The sequence below is a fragment of the Haliotis cracherodii genome, unplaced genomic scaffold, assembly GCF_022045235.1.
Source record: "Haliotis cracherodii isolate W230 unplaced genomic scaffold, xgHalCrac1.p SCAF_5, whole genome shotgun sequence".
NCBI lineage: Eukaryota > Metazoa > Mollusca > Gastropoda > Lepetellida > Haliotidae > Haliotis > Haliotis cracherodii.
The window spans coordinates 44,578,559-44,603,036 of NW_027266308.1; the positions used below are offsets into that span (position 1 = coordinate 44,578,559).

The following is a 24,478-nucleotide window of genomic DNA, read 5'->3' on the forward strand; positions in this document are numbered from 1 at the left end:
ACAATAAATCATAAATACGTCACGCCGAAGACCCGGGTTTGATTCCCGACATGGGTGCAGTGTGTGCAGCCCATTTCTGATGTCCCGCTGTGATATTGCTGGAATATTGCTAAAAGCGGCGTAAAACCATACTCACTCACTGAATCATAAATACAAATCAGGAGTGATCTGGAGATTTTGTTTTTGTATAACCAACTACACTACTCTTTGTTTTGCATGTTATGTGCAGGGATGGAAAGTAACTAAGAACGTCTACTAGCCTGAATAGGAATAACATATAGCAATACCCCCCAGAATGATTGATATATACTAGCCCTTAGAGTACCTTTAACATTAACCAAACTGGTCTTGGCTAGCAGGCTAGTGCTAATTTCCACCCTTGCATGTACCGCCCATTCTCTATACATAACCAGTTTGTGACTACGGTGTAAAGCCATGTTTGCTCCCGCACTCCAACTGAAGGGAACATTGGATGACAAATGTTAAGTAAATGTAACCGTAATGGTGTCTCTGGATTGTCAAGAAAAAAATATTGATTTACCACCGTTCTAAATATATTGTATAGGGATATTTCATAGAAAAGTTTGTACCATATGTAATGTGATACTTTTTGCTGTAAGTTCAACATTTCAAACCTCAAAAATATTTTAATCAGGATGTTATTCGTATAAAAGAAGGTGTGAAAATTGTTAACTTTTTTTTACCCATCTTCTGTGATATAACGTCTGGTGACGTGAGAAAACTACGGATGACACACTTATAGTTGCCATGGTAACCATAGGTTTGGTTGCTCATTTTTTAAACTGTGTAAATAGAAATGTCACCAGTGGGTCACACCTCTGAAACTATTTTTGTACTGTGTTGAAATACGTTACTATAATATTGATACAGTCATGATCAGACTGACGTGGATTTCATATGTGCACATTAAAATGTTTGATAATACCATGCACAACACTACCTAATGACCAACAATATACAACAATTTATTAATCTTTACACATGTACATTTCACAATTAATAGAACATTGTTCTATGTAGGGAGCATTATTGATGTGTAGGGAGCATTATTGTTGAATAGAAATACAAATACTGTGCATCTTCAGCAAGGATATATTTTCAGTGATGAATATTATGTGTAATTTACACATGGACATGCACTTAAAATGTTGCTGGACAGGTGGGCCAGCTAGCCTTCAAAGTTACTAGACAATTTCAAATTTCACTGGCTTAAATATTAAATAATTAATAAGTTCATTTTAGCCGATATTTTTTTTTCTGTGCTGTATCAATAAAGTAAACCCCAATTGTTCGGAAACTTTTAAGGCCCATTAATTTCTGGAATTTTTTAGTTACTAAGTTGAAATTTCAAGAAAAAAACAAGTGACCCTAAAAGGTATCTATGGAAGCTTCTAACTTATTATCTTGGAATTTCAAGATCCATACTAATTTGGAATTTCAAGATACTAAGTATAAAAATCAAGATACATACATTGAAATTTCAAGTTAAAATCTTAAAATTTCAACTAATTTTCATAAGTTTCCCCATCATTTTCTTGAAATTTCCAATTAGTACATGTCTTGAAATTTTACCTTAGTTTCTTGAAATTTCAAGAAAAAAATATAAAAACAAATGGCCCTAAAAGGCTTCCATAGGATTCCGTACTATTGCAATCTCAATTTGTTCCGGACAATAATTTGATTTTTGATGGTCATACTGAGGAACCAAGAGGTGTGCATAAACACATATCACCATTCAAATTTCAGTAGCATGTCAGGCTAGGGACAGTTAGGAATCTTTAGCCATGGGCTTGTGGGCAGGCGGCTATTTCGCACACTGCATGCAGTGATTGTTGTGTATTTGATGATGGCGGTGACTCATTACTTCCTGGTGCAACCATGGTAGAATGATGACTGGACTAGCTGATCTTAAATGCTGCCGTGGACTTTACAAATTAGGGTTTGTATGCAAGATGACATTCATTTTTTCACTTGTAAAAAACTGTATCCTTTCAAAGGTATCAAGAAAAATATCACCTGTTGTGTATTTGATGATGATGTGGCTCCTTCCCTCCATCCCATGATATACCGTATTCGACGTATACCGATTCATTATACACAAGACTTATTTATTCGTGTATAATACGTTTGTTATATGCATCCTTAATTGTGGGAAATTAGATTCTGGAAAAATACATCTGTCGTATATAAACATTTCAGGCTGTCAGCATAAACCACGAAATTTACGATCTTTTAATCCTGTTGTTTTTCAACAAAATAATATTCTAATAAGAGCCCCCTATGCCTAATTTTGAGAGCGCCCTGGGCGCTTACTATGTGGAATATGGCAAATGACTAGACCAATTGATTTTGAGTGTTAAGATTACTTAACTGACAACTATTTATATGCAAATAGTTTAGTTAATATTAAATTGATGAGTCAATTTCAGCAGTATTACAGTTATATCATGGTGACAGTGTCAGCGTGTAGTCTATAAGGTAACTTTGTGGTTTTTGTGTTGTGGTATCTGTACAACTTAGACACACTATACACTCTCCAAACTTGACGTGGGATTAAGACATGCCTGCATGTGACTTGATGTACAACTTCAGAACTGTTAATGGTCATTCTGTCTGTATAAGCTATCTGTATTTTCAGTTGCCTTTACACTAACACTGTCAAGGGGGTTAAATGGTACCTGTGACAGCCTACTAGGTCAGTGCATGTCATGTCTAAATTGTACAAACACCACAACACTACATTACCTTCCATACTACAGTGAGTCAGTGAGTATGGCCTTATGCCGCTTTTAGCAATATTTCAGCAATATCATGGCAGGGGACACCAGAAATGGGCTTCACACATTGTACCCATGTTGGGAATCGAACCCGGGTCTTCGGCGTGATAAGGGAATGCTTTAACCACTATGCTACCCGACTGCCCTCCATACTACAGCCCAAATGATGAAGATTGTAGATGTCTACTGAATTGGTGAAACACAAGCATGGGTATGGTGCTGACAAACCAAGTATCAAAATCGGGCCGAATCTGAGAATCGAACCCATGATAAGCACAATTTCACACTTTAGATGACTGGGTAAGATGTAAATAGGACACATCTTCACAAGCAGCCATATTGTAAATTACAACACAGCCACAATTAAACAACAAGATTTAATAAGTCAATATCTGATACAATGAGGTATTTTCAAGATCATAATATGCCTTTATCTGACATCACAAGGGTGAGGTATGCTGGGCCAATGTGATCAAGCGTTGGTAGCAACATGTCCGAATTCTGGATAGCTAGCTGGGTGGTGGTGATCACTCTGACTGTACAAGAGAACTATTCCACAAAGTCAAGCATAAAGTACAATTTTGTCTCACATCCACACACTAGAAAACTACACTTTAGCTCTTCCTCAACCAGTGAATTACTTCTTTTTCAACTGTTCATCTGTAATACCTGCTTGTTTTTGCAATTGTTTCATCAATGCTTGGTTTTGCTGTCTTATTCTTTCTGAAGCTGGATCATTCTGCTGCTTGAGTTTCTGTAAAAAAACAGCTGGCATGTATAAGATGTGAGTTTTTTTCTAAGTGTCTTCTCGTTGAAGTATGATAACACCACTTAAACATCCTAATTTGTTTGTTAAATTTCCTTTCCTGGCTTAGGTATACCAACAATAATCACACTAAATTTAAGATTCTAATAGTGAACTATTTATGTTTAGTCTGCAGTAAAGTCACGATAATATCACACAAGTGAACAAAATTGAAAAGGTTGCTGTTATGACTGACTACATAGTGTATAGCAAGTGCTTATAATGTTCTTTTCCTCTTTTGGTTGATGACATCTGACTAGTCATGTGACCATGGTTACTGGTTTCTGCTCAGTAAAGATTTCACTTAATCTGACTGGTACTTGTGACACATCTTTTTTTCTGTTTGTTGTAGGACTTGTTGTAAGTATGGTGACCAGTACCAAAATCGAAAGCATATATAGTACTTTATGAAATCGGATGGCAGTGACGAACTTGCGATGTCAACAAATATACATTGCTTTCAATGTCATTTCAATTTAGAAAACACTTTTTCCAATCTTATTGGCATATGTTTGCAACTGTTTTGGCAAACATTGCATTATCTATGTATCATAAGTAACGGAAAAGAAGTTACACACAACTACACTCCAGTGAACACCATATAATTACATTTTATCTTCAATATGGCAGCGTCTGTATGGAAGTGCCATTGACTACAAACTAATGTATACTGTAGTCATTCAATTTCTTTCCACACGTATAATAAATCTCACACTGATTTATTGATATTATCAAAAGACTATATGTGAATAGACGAATTTTATGTGGTACTGAAATATCATAGTTCCTCTAAAACACCAATATCTACAATCATTTAATCTGCTTCACCAACTTTAAACAAATATTAACCATTTGTTAACCCTTGTGTCCTATTTTGCATTCGTAAACAAACAGGTGCGCGAAACGTTCAATCAATTCAAAGTGACTTACTCTTCGTGCTTCGTCTTCGGAAGGTGATACCCCTACCATAAGTATGTAACCAACAGCCGGTGCTGCTAAAACAAATATCAGACCTCTGATCAAATGAGCCATGCTCAGGACAGTTTCATGGGTGCCGCGGGGTATTACGTAAAGATCCCCAGTCATTCAATGTTGAACGTTTTAGTCTGTGAAGAGTTACTTCCCTTATACCAGTCGGCTAACCTCGGCGTTTTCCGTCGATTTCTGAAGGAAATAAATGAACAGGCTGCGTACCAGTCTTGCACCATGCCTGTGGAAAATATTTATTTTATGAGAACAAAAATAAATCTAGAAAGGCATACAAAAGCAAGTCTAGCTAGCTCTAGCTAGCCCTATGCCACAATATTATGAAATCAGCATAGGGATTTTTTAATATATTTTTAGAGTCGAGAAGGATATTGTGTCATGTAAGATTTCAGAGACTAAATGTTAGTCTAGCTGCGTACCTTTAATTAGTTACAAAATGCATTGATTTTATCGGGCTATCTGATACTTATTTCCCTCTGTGTTGAAAATACGTAATTCAAGATAACTGTTACGCTTTCCTCTGGTTTATTTGTAAGGCTTTCGAAAAACATTCCAGGGATCTTACAACATTTGCAGTGTTGAACAGTTACACATCACACTATCCAGAAAGGACAGAAAGTATATATGAGATTTACTGCTATATCCAGAAATATTTTTACGTTTTTGTGTGTACTGTCTGTTTGAAAACCAATTTGTCGAATGTGTTATCATTCGGTGTTATCTAGAATACAATATAGCCAAACCCACCCACGCATATATTATATTTTTTATGCTTGTAAATATCATCTGTAATTAACAAATTCGTATTTTGTAAATGTATTCAGTAAATGTACATCGTATGTGGATGGGGAAATTAGATTTTTATAAATAATAATTGGGTACAGCTCTATACAAGTGCCAGCTATTATATACAATGAAGCACGTCAGAACTAATTCTTGTCCCCGGTGTCACCTCCCTGAGTCACGTTCAGCCTGTTAGTATAGATTGGGTATGAGTATTGCTTGGTTCCATTGTGATCAATTATACAAAAGTTATGGTCGGATGGCCATAAACTCATCAGTGCAAGGAGTCTATGTAACACTCATAACCTACTGACTATTTGATTCCAGCAATAACCAGGAACATATGTGGTTGATAGGAAGTCGCAATTTGGAGGGGGATTTGGCAGTAAGGAAAATAATAATAGGTTGAAACGCCATATCTGTTTACATTATAAACGGGCCTTGAACAGGCAACGGTTGATAACGTACAGCCATATCTGTTTACATTATAAACGGGCCTTGAACAGGTAACGGTTGATAACATACGGCTATATCTGTTTACATTATAAACGGGCCTTGAACAGGCAGCGGTTGATAACATACGGCTATATCTGTTTACATTATAAACGGGCCTTGAACAGGTAACGGTTGATAACATACGGCTATATCTGTTTACATTATAAACGGGCCCTGAACATGTAACGGTTGATAACATACGGCTATATCTGTTTACATTATAAACGGGCCTTGAACAGGTAACGGTTGATAACATACGGCTATATCTGTTTAGAGTATAGGCGGGCCTTGAACAGGCAGCGGTTGATAACATACGGCTATATCTGTTTACATTATAAACGGGCCCTGAACAGGTAACGGTTGATAACATACGGCTATATCTGTTTACATTATAAACGGGCCCTGAACATGTAACGGTTGATAACATACAGCTATATCTGTTTACATTATAAACGGGCCTTGAACAGGTAACGGTTGATAACATACAGCTATATCTATTTACATTATAAACGGGCCTTGGACAGGTAACGGTTGATAACATACGGCTATATCTGTTTACATTATAAACGGGCCTTGAACAGGTAACGGTTGATAACATATGGCTATATCTGTTTACATTATAAACGGGCCTTGAACAGGTAACGGTTGATAACATACGGCTATATCTGTTTAGAGTATAAGCGGGCCTCGAACAGGCAGCGGTTGATAACATACTGCTATAACTGTTTAGAGTTACTTGAATAGGTAACGGTTGATAAGGTACAGCCATATCTGTTAAGAGTACAAGCGGGCCTTGAACAGGTAATGGTTGATAACAAAGCGATGTACATTTCCGGACAAACATGGGCATATATATCATGTCAACAAGCCAAATTCTATAGACGAGAAGATCATCCTATTACTCTACATATATACCAGGTAGTGAAAATGACCATTGATCTATAATCCGACCTCGCTTACAATAAACAAGGTGTATTGTCGACACGTGCTGTGGAGTCTAGCCTTGCAACACAATAATTGGTACCAAGTTTATGGAAATCCATGGTTGGGCTTACATGTTCTATGATGTGGGGAGTATCAGGGAAAACACAAGTAATGTTATTTTTCATGCGAAATCCTGGTAAAACCACGTTTTCCTTCTTCCGTTTTTACAATCATTATATGTGAAGCGAGGGACAATAGTTACACAGCTGTGACGTTTTATGTTGCTCACCCAATGGTTTTCATGGTAACATCGAAAAAATACGTTTCCGACCGCAGAAAACAAGTCGGATAAAAGGTATAAAAACTTCAATATTCGACACTTGCGTGTTTTATCAGTATACAGAGGATACAGAGAAATGCGCTGCAGCGTTTTAACACAAATATAAGCGTACCGGAGAATGCACGGCTCACTCTTTGGTTGAATGTTGATATATTCACAGTTCTGTGTTATCATGGTGATATCCGTCATATTGCTACTGCTGTTAATGATTTCACTATTCATTGAGAAAGTATTGAAAATAATGACCCAAATGCTTCACAGGCATTGTAATGTTTCGGTTTCACAGGAAATCCTCTCAGTCTGTGACGTATTTGTAAATAGTTTACGTCATACATAAAAAAAAATAACTGCTCCTCTCTCGCAGTTGATCAAGTCTGACCAATCGATTGTGATTGCCAATGGACTTAAAGAAAATAGATTCTGAATTCGTGCTATACATAAATGTGAACATTACAGTTATTTATAACGCTATACATTGTCAAATTTTACAAGATAAACATACTTATTCAGTTTGGAGTTAGGACTTGTAAGATTGCAAAATAGTGCCACTTTTACTACCTGTCACATTTGAAACAGTATCGATGGTGAATTATTGATTGTGCTTCCGTGGTTACAAACAAGGCAACTGAGCGAGTTTCGCCTCAGATTTTGTTGAAACTGTTTGTTAATCAAGTTTTATATGTAAAATGTAAGTTCTTTGTTTTCGCTGAGATACCACTCTATCAATCATATGACGCATGTGGATAAATAATCGGCTAGCCATACAACCAAAGGCTTATCTAGTAGGAATGACGTCATGTCATATTGTGCTATGTTTAGAAAATTCATCCGGGTTTTCGACTTTGCGCATGCTCAATGTAGGACATCCGCCATTTTATGTTTGTTGAAGTTCAAACATTTCGCATGTTTCTGTGCGGAAAGTTTATTGTGTTTACTCATTTATCCATGTCTCATCAGTAGTCACATATCATTATTTATCACAACTGAATTTTGGACTGATCTCTCTGAAGTTATGTATTTAGATCTCTAAGTATCGCGACAAGTTATGAGGCATGGCGGCCGTGAGTTGCAGTTGATACTTTGATCAGCGAGTCCTATCATTACGTCAATATTGTTAATGGTTTAGAGTCAGGCGGCTGTCTGTTCAGAGAACATAGGTAACAGACAGTAATCTTACAAGGTAAGCCACTTGAAATATTAGCAAATGATGTTGGTTCGATATTGGCTCTGTTGTCCACGAACAAAATATCAAACACCATGGACACACACGCCTCTACATGTTCCGACTTCGAGGTCATGAGCGACGCGATCGCTTAGCTTGTTTTGTCGGATATGAATTCAGTTCGGTTCAGCTTCCTTTTAAGCAAATTACAGGCATTCCATTGTCACGAGATCAAAAGCAGTGGTCAGTGGTAAGGATTTGATGGTTACATTGTCAAATGTTACACTTATGTTTTATATGAAGCAAGTGGAGGGGGTGGGGGATCCGTTACGACTCAGCATGACATTGCACTATGACGACTTGATGTGCAGGTCAACACTGAGCTAATCTGCATATCACATCATACTGAATTATTAAGCATGTCATGTATTGGTGTAAGGTACAGCACATTTTTTATGTCTTATTTATTTCCTAATGAAACCCTAGCAATGTGATCTGATATTATACTGAATCTATTCCATGATTTGAAAAAAACCCAGGTATTCTTGTAAACCTGTAAGAAGGAGAAATTGTTATTAATCATGCTTGGCAGTGGAAATACCAAGGGTCTTGTATATATTATCTATATTCTATTTGATAATGATAAAATATAATTCCAAAGTTTGTATGAAGTGAGCAGTTAAAATATTCACAGTTCCTACACCAGTTTTGTTAAAATAGGTCTTGTAGCTGAAATGGAATTTCTCCATATCCAGCAAAGGGAGCAGGGAACCATCTCATAAGACAAAAAAGATCCCCCATTGCAGTGCACAACACATTTGTTTTGCTCTGGCTTGAGATTGTGATAACTTTGTGGTGAACTTGGACATGTTGGTGTATATCATCATGTTAAGAAGTAGGAGCAGTTGCACCCCCGGTGGTCTCAGGCACCACAATGTGTTGTGCAGAGTTGTGTCCCTTGTGTATGTGAGAACCCTATGATCGTGGGTTTGAATCCTGTTTTGCCCCTATTATGTTTCAAGGTTTGTCAGCACCATACCCATGCTTGTGGGATTTCACTTTGCATCACTTTGGGCTTTCCTCCCACATCCAACTGAAACGCTGTGATACTGTAACTGGAATTCTCTTCAAAGCAGTGTAAAACCCTTCTTACTCATACACATGATTTGTGAATGAGGATTGATATTGTTTCATTCAACATTTTCATGAGAGTGGAAATCAATAAAATATGTTCTCTTGCCCTGAGCATGCTCAGGCAAATTAACTATTTACATCTGATCATGTTGATTTTCCATAGTTTAAACTAATTATCCCGATAGATTTCGACATGTATATTGTCATCTGTTATAGACCTGTTTTGGTCATAACAAATTGCAGACCTTGAATTCATAATCAAGACTAATGAGTATTACTTCCCAGATGAATAGCAATTTTCTTGGAAACAAGGCTAAAAAGCTCCACTGAGATGGACAAGGGTAATTTAAGATGAATAGCATGTTTTGATATTTCATATTAGTTTATTTAGAATGTTTTGCTTGTCTACAGACAATGAGCCAAATTCTTGTTAGACAGCCTGACAAACAGTTTCAGGCGTGTCAAGCATTGGATTTCCACATCCTTGTTTATCACTGTTTATGGATATTTGTTTTAAATAATATCTAAAACTGAGTGTAATGACCAAATATTCTTTATCAGAATATTCTTAACCTGGTCAACAGAAAAAATATTACCAGTGCAATGTTGTTGGATTCTCTAAAAATTATGTTTGTTATTATTACCAAATGCTGTAAATGACAATCTCAATCATGTCAATGTCATTTAAATGCAGTTAATTATAAGATAATGACTAGTATTAACTGCTTATTATTCTTTATAACTTTAGTTTAGTTGTACCCCTTCCTGTACATTGCCAGTTTATCCTAAATGTTTTTCCTGAAACCAACCAGCAAGACTCAAACCATCAACTTCTTGTTTCAGACCAAACATGGGGGCTTTCTTAGATAAACCAAAGACTGACAAACAGAACAAAGGTGGTATGGGAAATGGTCTTCGATATGGGCTGTGTAGCATGCAAGGATGGCGAGTGGAGATGGAAGATGCTCACACTGCTGTAATTGGTTTACCCTATGGGTTAAAAGATTGGTCTTTCTTTGCCGTATTTGATGGGCATGCAGGTGCCAAAGTTTCAGCCTTCTGTGCTGAGCAGCTCCTGGAACATATCATAGCTAATGAAGACTTTAGAGGCAAACTTGATGTAACAGATGGAACTGAGGTTCAACCATCTCTAGAGGATGTCAAGAAGGGTATCAAGACAGGCTTTCTGAAGTTGGATGAAATGATGAGAACAATGCCTGAAATGGTCAGTGGGGAGGATAAGAGTGGATCCACAGCTGTGTGCTGTATTGTCTCCCCACAGCATATCTTCTTTGCTAACTGTGGAGATTCGAGGGCAGTGTTATGCCGCAATGGCAAGTGCTCATTTGCGACTCGAGACCACAAACCTGTCAACCCAGAGGAAAAGGAGCGAATACAGAATGCAGGTGGTAGTGTAATGATTCAGAGGGTCAATGGCTCTTTGGCAGTTTCCAGGGCTTTGGGGGACTTTGAATATAAAAATGTTGAAGGAAAGGGTCCTTGTGAACAGTTAGTATCTCCAGAGCCAGAAATTTTCATTGAGGACAGAAGCCCGGAAGATCAGTTTCTTGTTCTTGCCTGTGATGGCATATGGGATGTTATGACCAACGAAGAACTTTGTGCTTTTGTTGAAAGTAGAATGAAGATAACAGACAGTCTGGAACAAATTAGCAATTCAGTTGTTGATACATGTCTATATAAGGTGCGTGAAATAAGGAACCTAATATCAGCCATTTGGATTATGTTTGTTCATAAGAAAATACATAGTAACAGCTGCTGTTGCAATTTTTTATTTGAATTGCAACAAAGTTGCATTCTTGTCATATCATAGTACAAGCGATGATTAAACTGTGAAACGTCTGGAAGAAATCTTATCTCTACATAGCTTTCCTGCAAACTATTTGCCTGGTGTAATTTTCCCCATTTAAATTTATTCATCCAAGTGTTGACAACCCAAACATGTCAATTGTTTTTGTTTGTCTATTTACAGGGAAGCCGAGACAATATGAGCATTGTTGTAGTAGCCTTTGAAGGTGCACCCAAAGTGTCTGATGTCGCTGTGAAAAAGGAACAAGAACTGGATGCAAAAATAGAAACTAAAATAAAAGGTAATGGATGTATTTGTGCTCAGTATTGTGGATTTGTCAGTTGTAACTTGTAGTATTTGTTGCTTGTGTTTTGATGATACTAACTCATCTATCTGTGTAGAATACTTTCTTTAAATGTTCCGTAACAAACAAACTTTGAAGATCAGTTTGTGTATGAAGAAATGAATAATCAAATATCAACTTTAACTATTGGTATTACTAAACTTGTGTGTCATGATGTGCATGCTACACATTATCACTCCAGTGTGTATGGTATTGTTAAGTTGCAATGTTTATGTAATTTCATGCCACTTTGTTTTTTTGTGCTGTGTTCCTTGCATGGACAAACCTGTCATTTTCTTTTGTTTTTGTTTTACTTACAATTTGATCTTGTTGTGGCTTTCAGAGTTACTTTTAAAAGAATCCCCTGAAAATCAAGACCTCCCATACATCATGCACATGCTTTCGACCGAGTTAGATGACAGCTTTCCCCCTGGGGGTGGTTTGGCAGCAAAGTAAGTTGATATTGTACACAGCTATCCAGTGTGGTGCTCGTGGTTGTTGCCATTGTTACTATGGTTACATAGACCACTTGCATGGGCTGTTGTAAACACTAGTTCATGAATAACCTTCAACATATTAATTGTAAAAAGATTAACATATTATGTTTTCCCAAAAGAATTGCCAACAGAAAATTTAATCGAATTCCATGTATTACAAGCCGCTTAACTTTATCACAACCCTTTTCTCTGATTGAAGATTCAAGATATATAAGGACATCAAGTGATAGATCTAATAATATACTGCGGTAAAGTGTCTAAGACATTTGTTTTGATCCTACTTGTTGCCACCAATGGGGGAAGAGAGGCATCTCTTGGAATTGCTGGTTGTTTAGACTATCAATTGTTGATCATCACTCCTATTGCTATTGTCTTGTGTGGTGTAGTCCAATAACTGTATTGGCCCTTTGGTATTTCCTTGTACTGGTCTGCAATATCATTATGGAAACCATCCTGTCATTGTTTTCCCTGTGCCATCACCTGTGTATCATTGTACTTATATCATTGTTTCTTTACAGGAAAGGATTCATTGAGAGTACTTACTACAAATTGAGACCGAATGATGAACAGGATGTGAGTAAGACTGCCACAGCATGTAAAATCAGCCGTGTCTAGAAAAACTAACAGTAGACAATTGCCTCTCTACATGCCAACTCTTGTCTTTCGTAACTCCATATATCTGGCATGTCCATACCCCATCTTGGGTCTTGCATATCCACTGATTGTGTTCTGTCATCAGCGACTGTATACTGTGGCTGTGTCAAGGTTTTCTTTTCACTACTAATATTAGTTCACCAACTTTGTACACCTAGGTGTGTATTCCTCTCTGTAAAAGGTATCATCTGTCTGTTACAATCTTTCTCACATATTACCCTGCTTTATTTGATCTGTAAGGCTTTGCATATGCTTGAACTGGGTATTTTATGACTGTCGCATGTCAATGATGAAGGATTTACACTTTGTGTTTGTTGTTTGAAAGGATATAGCTCTGTACTTACACATAATCATATATAGTCCATGTACTTGTTGACGCTTTTGATGATGTGAAGTTATTGTATTCAGCACGAACATGCTGAGAACTCTTCAGTGTAGCACATGTAAGGAAGTGATTGTTTCACCTTTGTAATAAGTGTCATTGAGCTGTTTACAGATCCGAAATGATGATAATTTAGATACCATAGGTTGGTGTTATAATGTGTGATATAGTAGGCAGCTGGATGTGTGATGAAGTTCCGTATTGATTTCTTAGCTCACTTGGACAAGAGGTTAAAGTGTGATCTTGTCATGACCTGTTGTGTTTGGATTATGACCCTCAAATTACCCCTGCCAGTGACACGGATACCCTTTCAACCTTGAAAAATATTACTTTTGACTTCTTACCAAGAAGCACTTGGATGCAGTTGAATTGTAGAAGGATAGATAGTACAGGAGTATTTTCTTATCTCGAATCATCTTTTCTGATGTAAAATAATTAGTTAAGGGAAATGAAACTTTTTATTTATACTGAGAGAGACGTGAAATATTTGAAATGTTATTTTCTGTTCGTATCTGCTAGTACTTGGGTGATTTGTTTTGCATCAAAAGGTTAGGTTAGCTGTTCCAGTATTATGACCACCCAAATTTGGGACTTCCTGATGCTTCTTGATCCAACATTGGAAAGTAACTAATTATATTCATATTTGATCATTTCCAACAATTAAAAGGACTATCATGTGACTGAACCAAATGGCTCTAGTGTTATGTATTATAAGAGCTGGGCATGTGAGGCCTCCCAAGAATTTCAAACCTTTTTGGGGGTGTTCTTTTATATTATTTGCACTGGTAGATTTTCATGGTTAATTTCTACCACTGATTAAGATTTCTAATTTCCCAGGTCATATATCCCATCTGTGAATCTATTATCAGAATAGAAAAATCCAATCATAACTGTTACAGGTCATTTTGATATTTATTCATCAGCTGAAGGAAGGGCAATAATGGCGTTTCTCATGTTTCCAAATGTACAATGAACCTTTTTGTTTATTTCCAATGGCAGATTTCTGGATATTTCATGGACTAGATATGCTAAAATCTGTTTTACTAATGTACACTACTCAAAAAGAGATAAGGACGACCCGATTCTTTCATATTACTACAGTTAGTCTGTTATGACAGATTAATATGAAAGAATTCTGTGATCCTTAACTCTCTTTGAGTAGTGTATGTATTGTCATACACTGTTATTGAATATTGAACTGATACAAAAGAAGTATTGGTTAATATGTATCATAAAGGCAGTGAAACAAGTTGCTGCATGACTCTTGAAGACAATGTGATAACCACACCTTGCTTTCATCCTTGCTACCTCTATCTACCTATATTCATGTTGAAGGGTTTTGAAGTTAGTAGTCTATTGAATGTTATGCCTTCTCTCTGTTTGAAGAATATGTTTTCTGTCCATACATTTCTAATTGCAGATTTATTTATCATATAACTCATCATGCATATGGAACAACATAAACATATTCTACATGTATCTAATAAAATAATGCTTTTATCTGGGCATCGTCCAAATCCTGAAAGAATTTTGAGAAACAATTGCTAGCTAACAGTGTGCCCTGTTCTTTCAGGACGAAGGTCCTTAGCCTCACATATATGAGTACATGAGAGAAGAGAGCTGTCCTCACCACCCAGCTAGTACCAGCCACCATTGTTGCTGTCTGCCGTCTTACTAAGCTGAAGTTCCGTGCCATCCGGCCTGGGTGCACGTCACACTTGTAGGCTGGCATGTGGCTCCATCTGGCACTGCTGAGCCATCAATACTGCTAGAATCAAAATGAGTAAATGGCCTCAGTTGGGGCAGCTAAAAGGAGGAAGGTTAATTTATCCTTTGTATGCATTTTCATACACAGGACACAAACTATTCCAGAGTGCTTTTGATTGCTGTAAATCAGGTAAATTCAAATGACATGTGATACTCTCACCACCAATTGTACTCATGAAACATCCATTGTAGATCTTTCGTACTTTGAAAAAAATGTGCTAACTGCGAAATCAACATTTTAAGCTCTTTTCATATTGTTTCAGAAACCTTTTCCTTTCCAATTTTTACATGAATGTGTTATTTCTACATGCTAATTCCATATCAGAAAGTGCTACATGGAAGGAAGCTATTTCCTCAGGTCAGGCTCAGAAAAAAATACTGGAAGTGCTGAAACATTAAGATGAATTGATATTACAACGGGATATTTGTAAGATTGATGGCATGGTCCAAACGATGACTTTACAGTGTACCTCATGTTTGGAACTAAATTCTTCCAAGAGTTGGTGTAGCTGTAGTAAACAGCAGCATTACTATGATTATGCACATGTCAGGGACACGCAGTGAACTCGGTTGTTGCAATCCAATCATTTAATGGGACCTGGGAAAAGAAGTCTTTCATGTTGTCATTTTGGGTTTTCTTTGCAGATACCAGCTAACTGAATTTTACCTCTGAAACCTGCACATTTTGGCACTGTTGGCTATATTGACACCCTGGAAACTCCTTGTTCACTAGTAGTTGGGTGGGGTGGGGGGGGGTAATTTCAAGGAGAGACCCTCTGATCTGTGGTATTAGTTTGTCAGTTTAACTTCAGCATAAATAGGTAATCATTGTCCTAGTTGCCGTTTCCCTTTTGATTGTGATGTAATATATTGATTGACAGTGTTTCTCTTGTGAGCTACATTTACAATATACCAGTGATGCAATAATGAGAGAAATATTTTTGCTGTTTGTGTTGGTTTTGTCAATTACTTTGCTTCCTAATGATTTTGTGTTTGTCCTGTTAATATTACTACGATGCAAGTCAGTACAGACAAGGCAGATGGATCATTGTAATTTATAGCTGAAGTCATGATCAAGTTCACCACTCATATCCCATAACCACGGTAATATATTAGCCAAGCATTGTACACACTTTACACTGTCTTGCAGCATTCTGTCATTCATGTGTCAACTGTGGTTGAAAAATATTTCATTTTCCTGCATTGTACAATATCTGCCTTCTTTGTAATGGCCTACAGGCCCAATGATGTAGATATTCTGTGTTTGGTTTCAGCAGGCTTAAGGTGCAAGGTTGTCTTTGCACAACCTTCTACTGTTCAAACAGGTAAAGTGTTTTCCATGCTTTTGTTAACTTTATGTTGAGTTCAGAAGTGAGTTATATTCATGCAGTTTAATATACAGTGTATACATACTAATATATGTAGTAACAGAAAGCAAGCAGAATGGACTATTTGGGTAAGGGACGGAAAGTGTTTACTGTGTTTTGTGGCTAGAGTTGGAGGATTGTAATATAGATGTAGAATTTATAGGAACTGAAATTTATTAATCATGTTTAGACTTTTAGACATGGAACACATCTTTTTTAGGCAACCAAGAGCTGATATTTATACAGGCACATATTCCGGGATTTCTGTTTTAGTATAATTCTAAACATGTACTTGACCTTTTGCTTTTCCTGACCTTAGCAATATCCTGTCGCTTACAGCTTCCTGAGTCATCCATACTTGAAGGTGATCACAATACATATCCAATAATGACCCTGAAAGGCGGAGGACACTCGTCACATGATCATTGTTTTCTATTGCAACACAAGTCAATATTCTAACCATTTATCAATTGCTTTCAAAGTTTGATCAACATAACCAGGTGGAGAAATGGTCAACACATAAACGTTTGCACATTAATAGACAACCTCATTTGTCATTTTTCCGCCAATGGCTCACAATATGCACAGGTTTGTAGTGATTTCAACTGGATTCCTCAGGACTGATGTTAATTACTTTATTTTTGTCAAGACGGATTTCATGTAAACAGCTTATCTACATGCAGATATTTTTAGCAAATGTGACGTCACAGCCATGTTTATGAGTGGGTGACAGTTCTCTGTTATCACATTTTGGGTAAATGAGAAGTGTTTCAAATGTATTGAGGATGATTAAACATGGCAGCAGCTGTTTCTCAAGAATGTATATTGTATTATGATGCCATGTCGTGTGAATTTGTATTATATTGTAAAAATCAAGATATATATGATATGTTTCTGGAGAAATACTAGAATCAGTGATTTGAAAACTAATTATTTTCTGTGTTTGTCAGACTGTTAGACATAGAGAGCTGTGGAGAAAGTTAATGTCACTGACAATAAATAGCTGTATATTTCTCCTCGCTTCAAACCCATCAATGCAATTTACTTGTAACAAGATGTTGCATTGTACATTGAAACATTTGGCCAATAAAGATAACAATTTTGTTTGAATATGGATGTATTGTGTTTTGTATGGATGGAGTGGCATAATAAATCACTATTTAGACTGACTGTTTTTTTTGTACCACTTTAAGCTGTTGTTGATGCATATATGGGGACATGGCACATAAATATAAGTACAATCTTCACACAAAATGATTTGAAACAGGAAATGTTTAGTACAGCTGTTACCCAGATACAGAGAATCAACAGTACCTGAATTCTTAGTTATATCCTTGTAGTTTCATTTGCAAGACCTTAGGACCTTCTCTTATTAAGCTGACATGTCAAGATGTAAATGAAATACTGTTTAAAGCGTGTTAAACCAGAATGACGTTCTTTTGAAAAACTGAATAATTTAATTTAATGTTCTTGTGTCAGATCCGGATGATAAATGTATTAATTGTAATATGAGCAGTTTCTCATGAAGTGATTATTGTGATGGCTAACTTGCATCCTTGAGGCACAATTGCCAGTTACAATGGAAATAAAGATGTCTTGTAGGAACAAATGTCTCCTCTTTTTGAGAAATGACCGCTATATACATGTACATTTAGAAGTTATTGCCACCAACTGTTGGTACTATTTTTCCAACCTCATGCAGCCTCTTTCTCAATGCCATGTGTTCATCATGCTCTAACACTAGACCTCACATGGCCAACCACAATGACACTTGATTTACTTTCAGACCAATATGGATTATTTTTCTCAACAGACATTCATTATTAAGGCTCTATTGGTAAGCACCAACCAAACAAGATTATGTCATTGCTGCACTGTGTGGTATGAACTGCTGTCACTGACTGACCATAAAAGGCTTATGTTCCAAGGCCATACTTGCCTGCGAATGTTTGATGGGTCTCCCAATTGTTCTGACTGATATCATGGAAAACTTAAGCAACAAGAAAAACTGTCAACTATACATCTTCATAAGATTTAGCAACACAAAGTGCATTCCCTTGACACCATAACATTTATAACTTGTCAAAAGATCCAAACTAGGAAGCCCTATCCACACGTCATGTTCAGATCTATTCAATCAGTGGTGTGCAGCGTTTTGTGAGAATTACAGTGCTGAGTTTGTTTCATTTGGTAGGCTTGTAATCTCTGCCTTAATCAGCTGATGTGTAATAATATATACGGTACTTGGTGTCATTATATTGGTCACCTAGGTATGTAGGGTGTCAAACATGAACATATGCCAACAAGCTTCAATATGTCTGAGTATGTTGACTGTAATAACAGTGGAACATGTCACACTGATTGGATGCTATTTACAAATGTGGAATATGTTCAATGTCTATTAAAAACAATGAACCTTGCAAGATTGAAGGTGAGGGTTAAAGAAACATGGCAGCAGACAAGTAACAGTCAGTGTGGGTATAAAAGGGTACATTCCAGATGCAATAGAACTTCACTCTTGGAAGTTGAAAATGTGACATTCTCTTGGAAGTTGAAAATGTGACATTTTATCTCTTAATGTGACATTATATCACCACACACTTCACATACAGTTAACAAACAAGCGTAGTTTTGACATTTTATTGGCGTGAACCACCCATCCAGTGGCCCTTATACATACAAGACTCTGTACACCTTACAGTCATTATTTACATGTGTGTACAGCCACATAAGGACATGCTATATACACTCAGTCAAAAGTATAAAATCTAGATATACTTTCATTATGCACTTATACAACAACAAACGGTGATATATTAATAGTTTCATGAAGATGACCAGGAAAGGTATCGCAATACCAATCAATTCTGTAGTGACTAATTAGCAGCTCTTAATAGAGCAAGGGCCGTGAATCTACTTTAAAGGACATGAGAACGGTTAGTTATTAAAAAGCCTGAACTAGCAGGGATTATGATTAGAAATTACACCATCGTTCTCAAGGCTTAAATTCTATAGAAGTGTTTTTGTTAAATTTTTTTTTATCACATTCTAGGTCTGTAAAGTTAAATAAAAAAAATAATATAATTAACAAATTGAACTGGGAAAGATCCCTGCTGAAATAATCAGATTGTAAAAAGTTCTATAAAAATCCCTCAGGCTAAAGTCAAAATTATTTCCAAAGATGCAAAGTGCACTGAAATTTGACACATGAAGCATAAATGATTGTATATGTTTTCTTCAAAATCTCGTTCAATATAAAGACTGTCACTGCCAGTTAAACACATGGCTTTCATTAAGTGTCAAACCGTTGCAATTACAGCATGTTGTACAAAAACAATGATCGGATGACAATGTCACTGAACTAGATTGAAGTCATTGAGAACTATCTAAACAATAGAGTTATCTATTACAAGGACAAAATCCAAGTTTGTATGACATCTGAAGTGATGTGACAGTCTACAGTCCTTTAGATGTCTATCTGGATATGAAATGGATGCCAATCATTATCAGCTGACTGGTATTCTCTTCCCAATCATGACTTCATGCAAGTGATATGTACTTTGAACCAGTGGTGTGTACCTCTCACTCAGATACCATCAGTGTTACAGCTTGTATTGCTATATAAAAAATAGTTCACAGTAGATAACAGGAGAAGTATGAACTTGATACATAAAACGTAGGCATTTGTACTCATGAAGGTATAAAAGAAAATATGGGTGTGCATATGACGCTTAAATTTCTTTTTCACAGGCCTCATTTTGAAGTTAAAAAGCACTTTCGGAAAATGATATGAACTAATATGCAACTCTGATAATTACTGGCAAGTGTGGATAAGCTTTTTGGAAAAGAAGGGGTGCATGTTGTGATTGTCAGTTTGTGTTCCATAATTGGACAATTTTGTTGAAAATATCTCACTCGGTGAGATCATCAATGATAAGTTCAGTTGACCCAATCACCTTTAAAGTGTTAACATGAATAAATGTTAGGTATGCTTCAAAAGGGGGTTGCACACTCCACTCATGACTGTATAGGTTGTTTGTTAATCGAAAATTCCAATTCAACCATAGATGAGTAGGAAAATTAGGAGAATAATGAAAATATGTCCAAAGTTTAGGTTTTTAAATGTCTTATATATATCAAAATACCAAACACCAAATATTCATTATTAATGGTCATAATTTTGTTATGAAGACCTTCACAGAAGTTTCATGGTTGTTGCTATGAAAAATATAATTAAACCTACCTTTGGAGTGTTCAAAGATCAAAGTAAAAAAACCTCAAATCTGTTGTTAAGTGAGTGAGTGAGTTTTTATGCCACTGTTTGTGGTATTGAACCCCTACCATCATAGAGGGACACAAGAATGCGCTTGAATTGTATGTACCTACATGGAGGATTGAACAAGGGTCGTTGTTGAGAAGCCAATACATAACCCACTGGCCTACCCTACTGCACGACCAGCTGGTGGTGAAGCAAGGAAAAGCAAGAAATGACAGATGGTGATAAAATCTGAGATCAGTCAGCCGACCAATGGTTGGACTTTCCACACATTCGTCAACGCACGTCGATAGCAGTCACACACAATAAGAACACACTGAGACAATAATGACAAACATACTTGGGCACAAAACTCATCATATAAGCCATAATAAACAAAATATACACATCAATGTCAACTTAAGAAAATACTTTTTCAGTTAAGATGGATTTTGAAATCCAACTATATACAACCACGTGCAGGGGACAAAATGTCAAAATTAGTGAAAGGATTTCTCGAGGTCACGTATGATCTGGGGTAATGAACTCATTTACATGCCAAATAATCAGATAATGTTTGCATAGTAAATGTGTCTGTTACTGAACAAAGATTTGATACTTTTGTACCTTGTTTCTATGGTAGATGTGTTAGTGCCACTGCTTCTGTGTGACCTGCAAAGATGGGCGTCACAATTCGTGAGGATATTAATGCAGTCAAATACTTGTGCCCATGATAGAAGCTATGTGATATTTCTTATCGTAATTAGATACAAGAAATATGCAGACGGTTGGAGTATACTACTCAAAAGAAGAAAAGAACACCCAATTTTTACATATTACTAAATTTGAAGAATATATATATAATTGTAAGTCAGAATTTGTTTATGCAGTATGCTTTGCCATTTTGCTTTTAAAATTATGATTTTAGAACTTGTCAACAGATTTCTGCAGAACTGAAAGAAAGTTCTTGTCAACATGATAAAGTCAGGTCAATATTTTCAAACTTAGGCAATAACGTTACTTTAATGTGTTACCTTACAAATATGACAAAATTAGGAACAAACAAAATTTGAAGATAAAAAAACAGTTGAACCAAGACATATTCATCTTCACCACGTCGCCTGCACAAAGCTAAGATGGCTTAGTTGAAGGGAACAGATCAAACCTGTTCCAGGTTGTGAACAAACTAAATATTGATGGACGATAAGCAACATTAATTAGGAAATGAGTGACTTACGTTAATTGTGAAATCTGTTCTTTTGGTTAGGAGCTAGAAAGTGTAATCTTTGTAATTTGTGCTAATATATACTACTCCAAAGAAGTTAAGGGCAACCATATTCTTTCAAATTACTATTGTTAATCTGTCATGCCATTGTACAGATTTGCAGTCAGTGTCGGAGCTGCCTGGCCAGGAATTTGTTAGCTGAACCAGAAATCATCAAAAGAATCTGATCATGTCTCTATAGTACTGGGTCTAACCACAAAGCAATCTTATAATTTTGATCACTGCTATTCAGAACCTTGGCTAAAGATCTTTATACAAAATAATACTGTTTGACAGTGGCTAGACAGACCAGCTGTAGAAGTTATTTTGATCATTAGTTTGTGTTTGTGCCATGACCTGAACACAATCACCTGATCAATACTATATCTTTATGGCAAGGTGTCTTGAACATGCGCCCCGCTCTAATAAGCGCACCCGGTGATAGGTGCTAATATATTGGCTAGTGAACAATCAATGTACACAACTTATTTATTCGTTTATGATACACTTGTGTGTTATATGTCTCTTAATAATGGGCAATTAAATTCTGGAAAAATATGTCTGTCGTATATAAACATTTCAGGCTGTCAGCATAAACTACGAAATTTATGGTCTTTGAACTCTGCTGTTTTTTGTCACCAAAATAATATTCTAATAACAGCCCCCTATTTCTAATTTTGAGAGCCTCTGGGCACCTATTTCGTCGAATACGCTAAATCCAATCCTTACTGCTGTACATGTTGATCAGTACTGGCCAGCCAATTTTTTAAATTTCTAAGGCAAGTAGGTTGTATGTTCTGTCTGTTCTTGTTGTATTTTAGTTGGTACCATCCACTACCAACAGCCGTAAATCACTGAACCACAGGTTACATATGGTGTCTCTTAAGCAAGAGACTTATGCCCCTATTTGCTCAGCAGTGAATGGGTACCCGGTAGGAAAAGATGGTAATGCCAACCTTATAGCCCCTCGTTTGTTTGTATAATCCCCAGTGGGCTTAGAATGAAATTTGAGAGCACATTGAACCAAAGACTGGGGTAATAATATGCTCCATAGCACCATGACCATTCACTTGGTAAATGGGATCTGACGCATTACAAATGGATTTGTTATTATTATTATTATCAACATCATCATCTTGAGTGACCCCAGAATAATCCTGTATCGACTGCACCACGGTCTAGTGTTCAGATTATCTTAATAATCACAACAGCAATGTTCCTTCTACAGACTCAAAATACAGATCCTCAGTCTTGTCGTGACATTTTTCAAAGGATACGTGACTGTCATTGTGTGTAAATATGCATAGCAAGGAAACTGGTAAGACCAGTTAGGGAAAAATATCTGTGCTCCTTAAATAAACTCTACCTACATCTGAACAACCAGCAATACAAACAAACCTCACTGTCAGACAAATAAAAAGTCATACCACAATTAATATATTAAATACTCCATAAATCATTTTTGTCATCACACATTGACTAACTGTGCTAATCATCATTGTGAGATTTGATTGTTCTTGTTTTGATGAACGATCAATAAATACTAACTATAAAAAATGACATGACAAAAGGCATTAAGTAGAACTAAAATGGGCAATCCCCTTAATCCAAGTACATGGTAGACTGCCATGATGAGAGAAAAGAACATGTGGGTAAGAGTCCCGACGTCTCCGTCCAAGATAACAAGAGAACTGAAAACTCGGATCAACAATATGAGCTAGCTGCAAAAGTGTGGCTATGTACTGCCCTGATTGTGCTATTCAACATTTATACGTCACCATGAATTCCTCATACATTAATGATCTTATAGAATCAGATACAAACTCTGCATCAGTCAAACCCTTCACAAGTACTGTTCAAGTAACAATTCATATTGAGAGAATGATAGAGTATGGTTTTACACAGCTTCTAGCAATTTCCAGCAATATCACGATGGGGAACACCACAAAATTGTCTCATGCATAATTAGGTGTAAAGTTTGGAAATCACCTGCAGCATATAGTGATAAGAATAAAGACACTCTTTGGTAACTTTACTGATTGTTAGTTTTGTCATGAACTGGTACACATTGGAAACATCTCTTCTTAACGTACATATTGCTCTATATGTTTCTATGGTTTACATTTCTCTTGGCGGTGAGTACCGGTAGATATTTGTGTTGACTAGAGAACCAGAATACAAGAACATGTCAACTTTTCCTTCCATGACCACTGTTGTTTTCAGTGTGAGTGAGTGAGTGAGTGAGTGAGCTGGGTTTAATGCTGCTCTGAGCGAATTCCAGTAACACTACAGTGGGGGGGGGACATCATTAATGAGTGAGTGAGTGAGTGTGGTTTTATGCCGCTTTTAGCAATATTCCAGCAATATCACAGCGGGGGACACCAGAAATGGGCTTCACACATTGTACCCATGTCGGGAATCGAACCCGGGTCTTTGGTGTGACGAGCGAACGCTTTAACCACTAGGCTACCCAACCACCCCGAGACACCATTAGTACACAGAGGATAGTTTTCCTCATAACTATTAGATATGTATTGCATTGAAGAGAATGTCTAAAGATTTTATAAAGAATGTATGGCTATGGTGTAATAGAGGTAAGGAATTCAAAGGAATTCTGGCCCTCACACATTGTACCCATAAGGAAACTGAACCCAGTGAGGGAGCTTTAACCACTAGGTGATCTCACTACCCTATGGAACACATGTATGTGTTTT

General features: G+C 36.7%; 1 protein-coding gene and 1 long non-coding RNA gene across 2 annotated transcripts; one reads left to right on the top strand and one right to left on the bottom strand.

Annotated features, from left to right (window-relative positions):
* Positions 1-3,161: 3,161 nt before the first annotated feature.
* LOC139444086 (uncharacterized) lies at positions 3,162-4,713 on the bottom strand. The gene is made up of 2 exons (XR_011651746.1): positions 4,534-4,713; positions 3,162-3,552 (listed from the first exon to the last, which is right to left on the bottom strand). It is a non-coding gene; the product is annotated as an uncharacterized lncRNA (long non-coding RNA).
* Positions 4,714-7,998: 3,285 nt separating this feature from the next.
* On the top strand, positions 7,999-15,613 carry LOC139441973 (protein phosphatase 1B-like). The gene is made up of 6 exons (XM_071222717.1): positions 7,999-8,312; positions 10,272-11,130; positions 11,419-11,536; positions 11,922-12,030; positions 12,594-12,648; positions 14,685-15,613. The coding sequence occupies exons 2-6, from the start codon at positions 10,279-10,281 to the stop codon at positions 14,697-14,699; spliced, it is 1,149 nt and encodes a 382-aa protein (XP_071078818.1). The 5' UTR covers positions 7,999-8,312; positions 10,272-10,278; the 3' UTR covers positions 14,700-15,613.
* Positions 15,614-24,478: the final 8,865 nt, after the last annotated feature.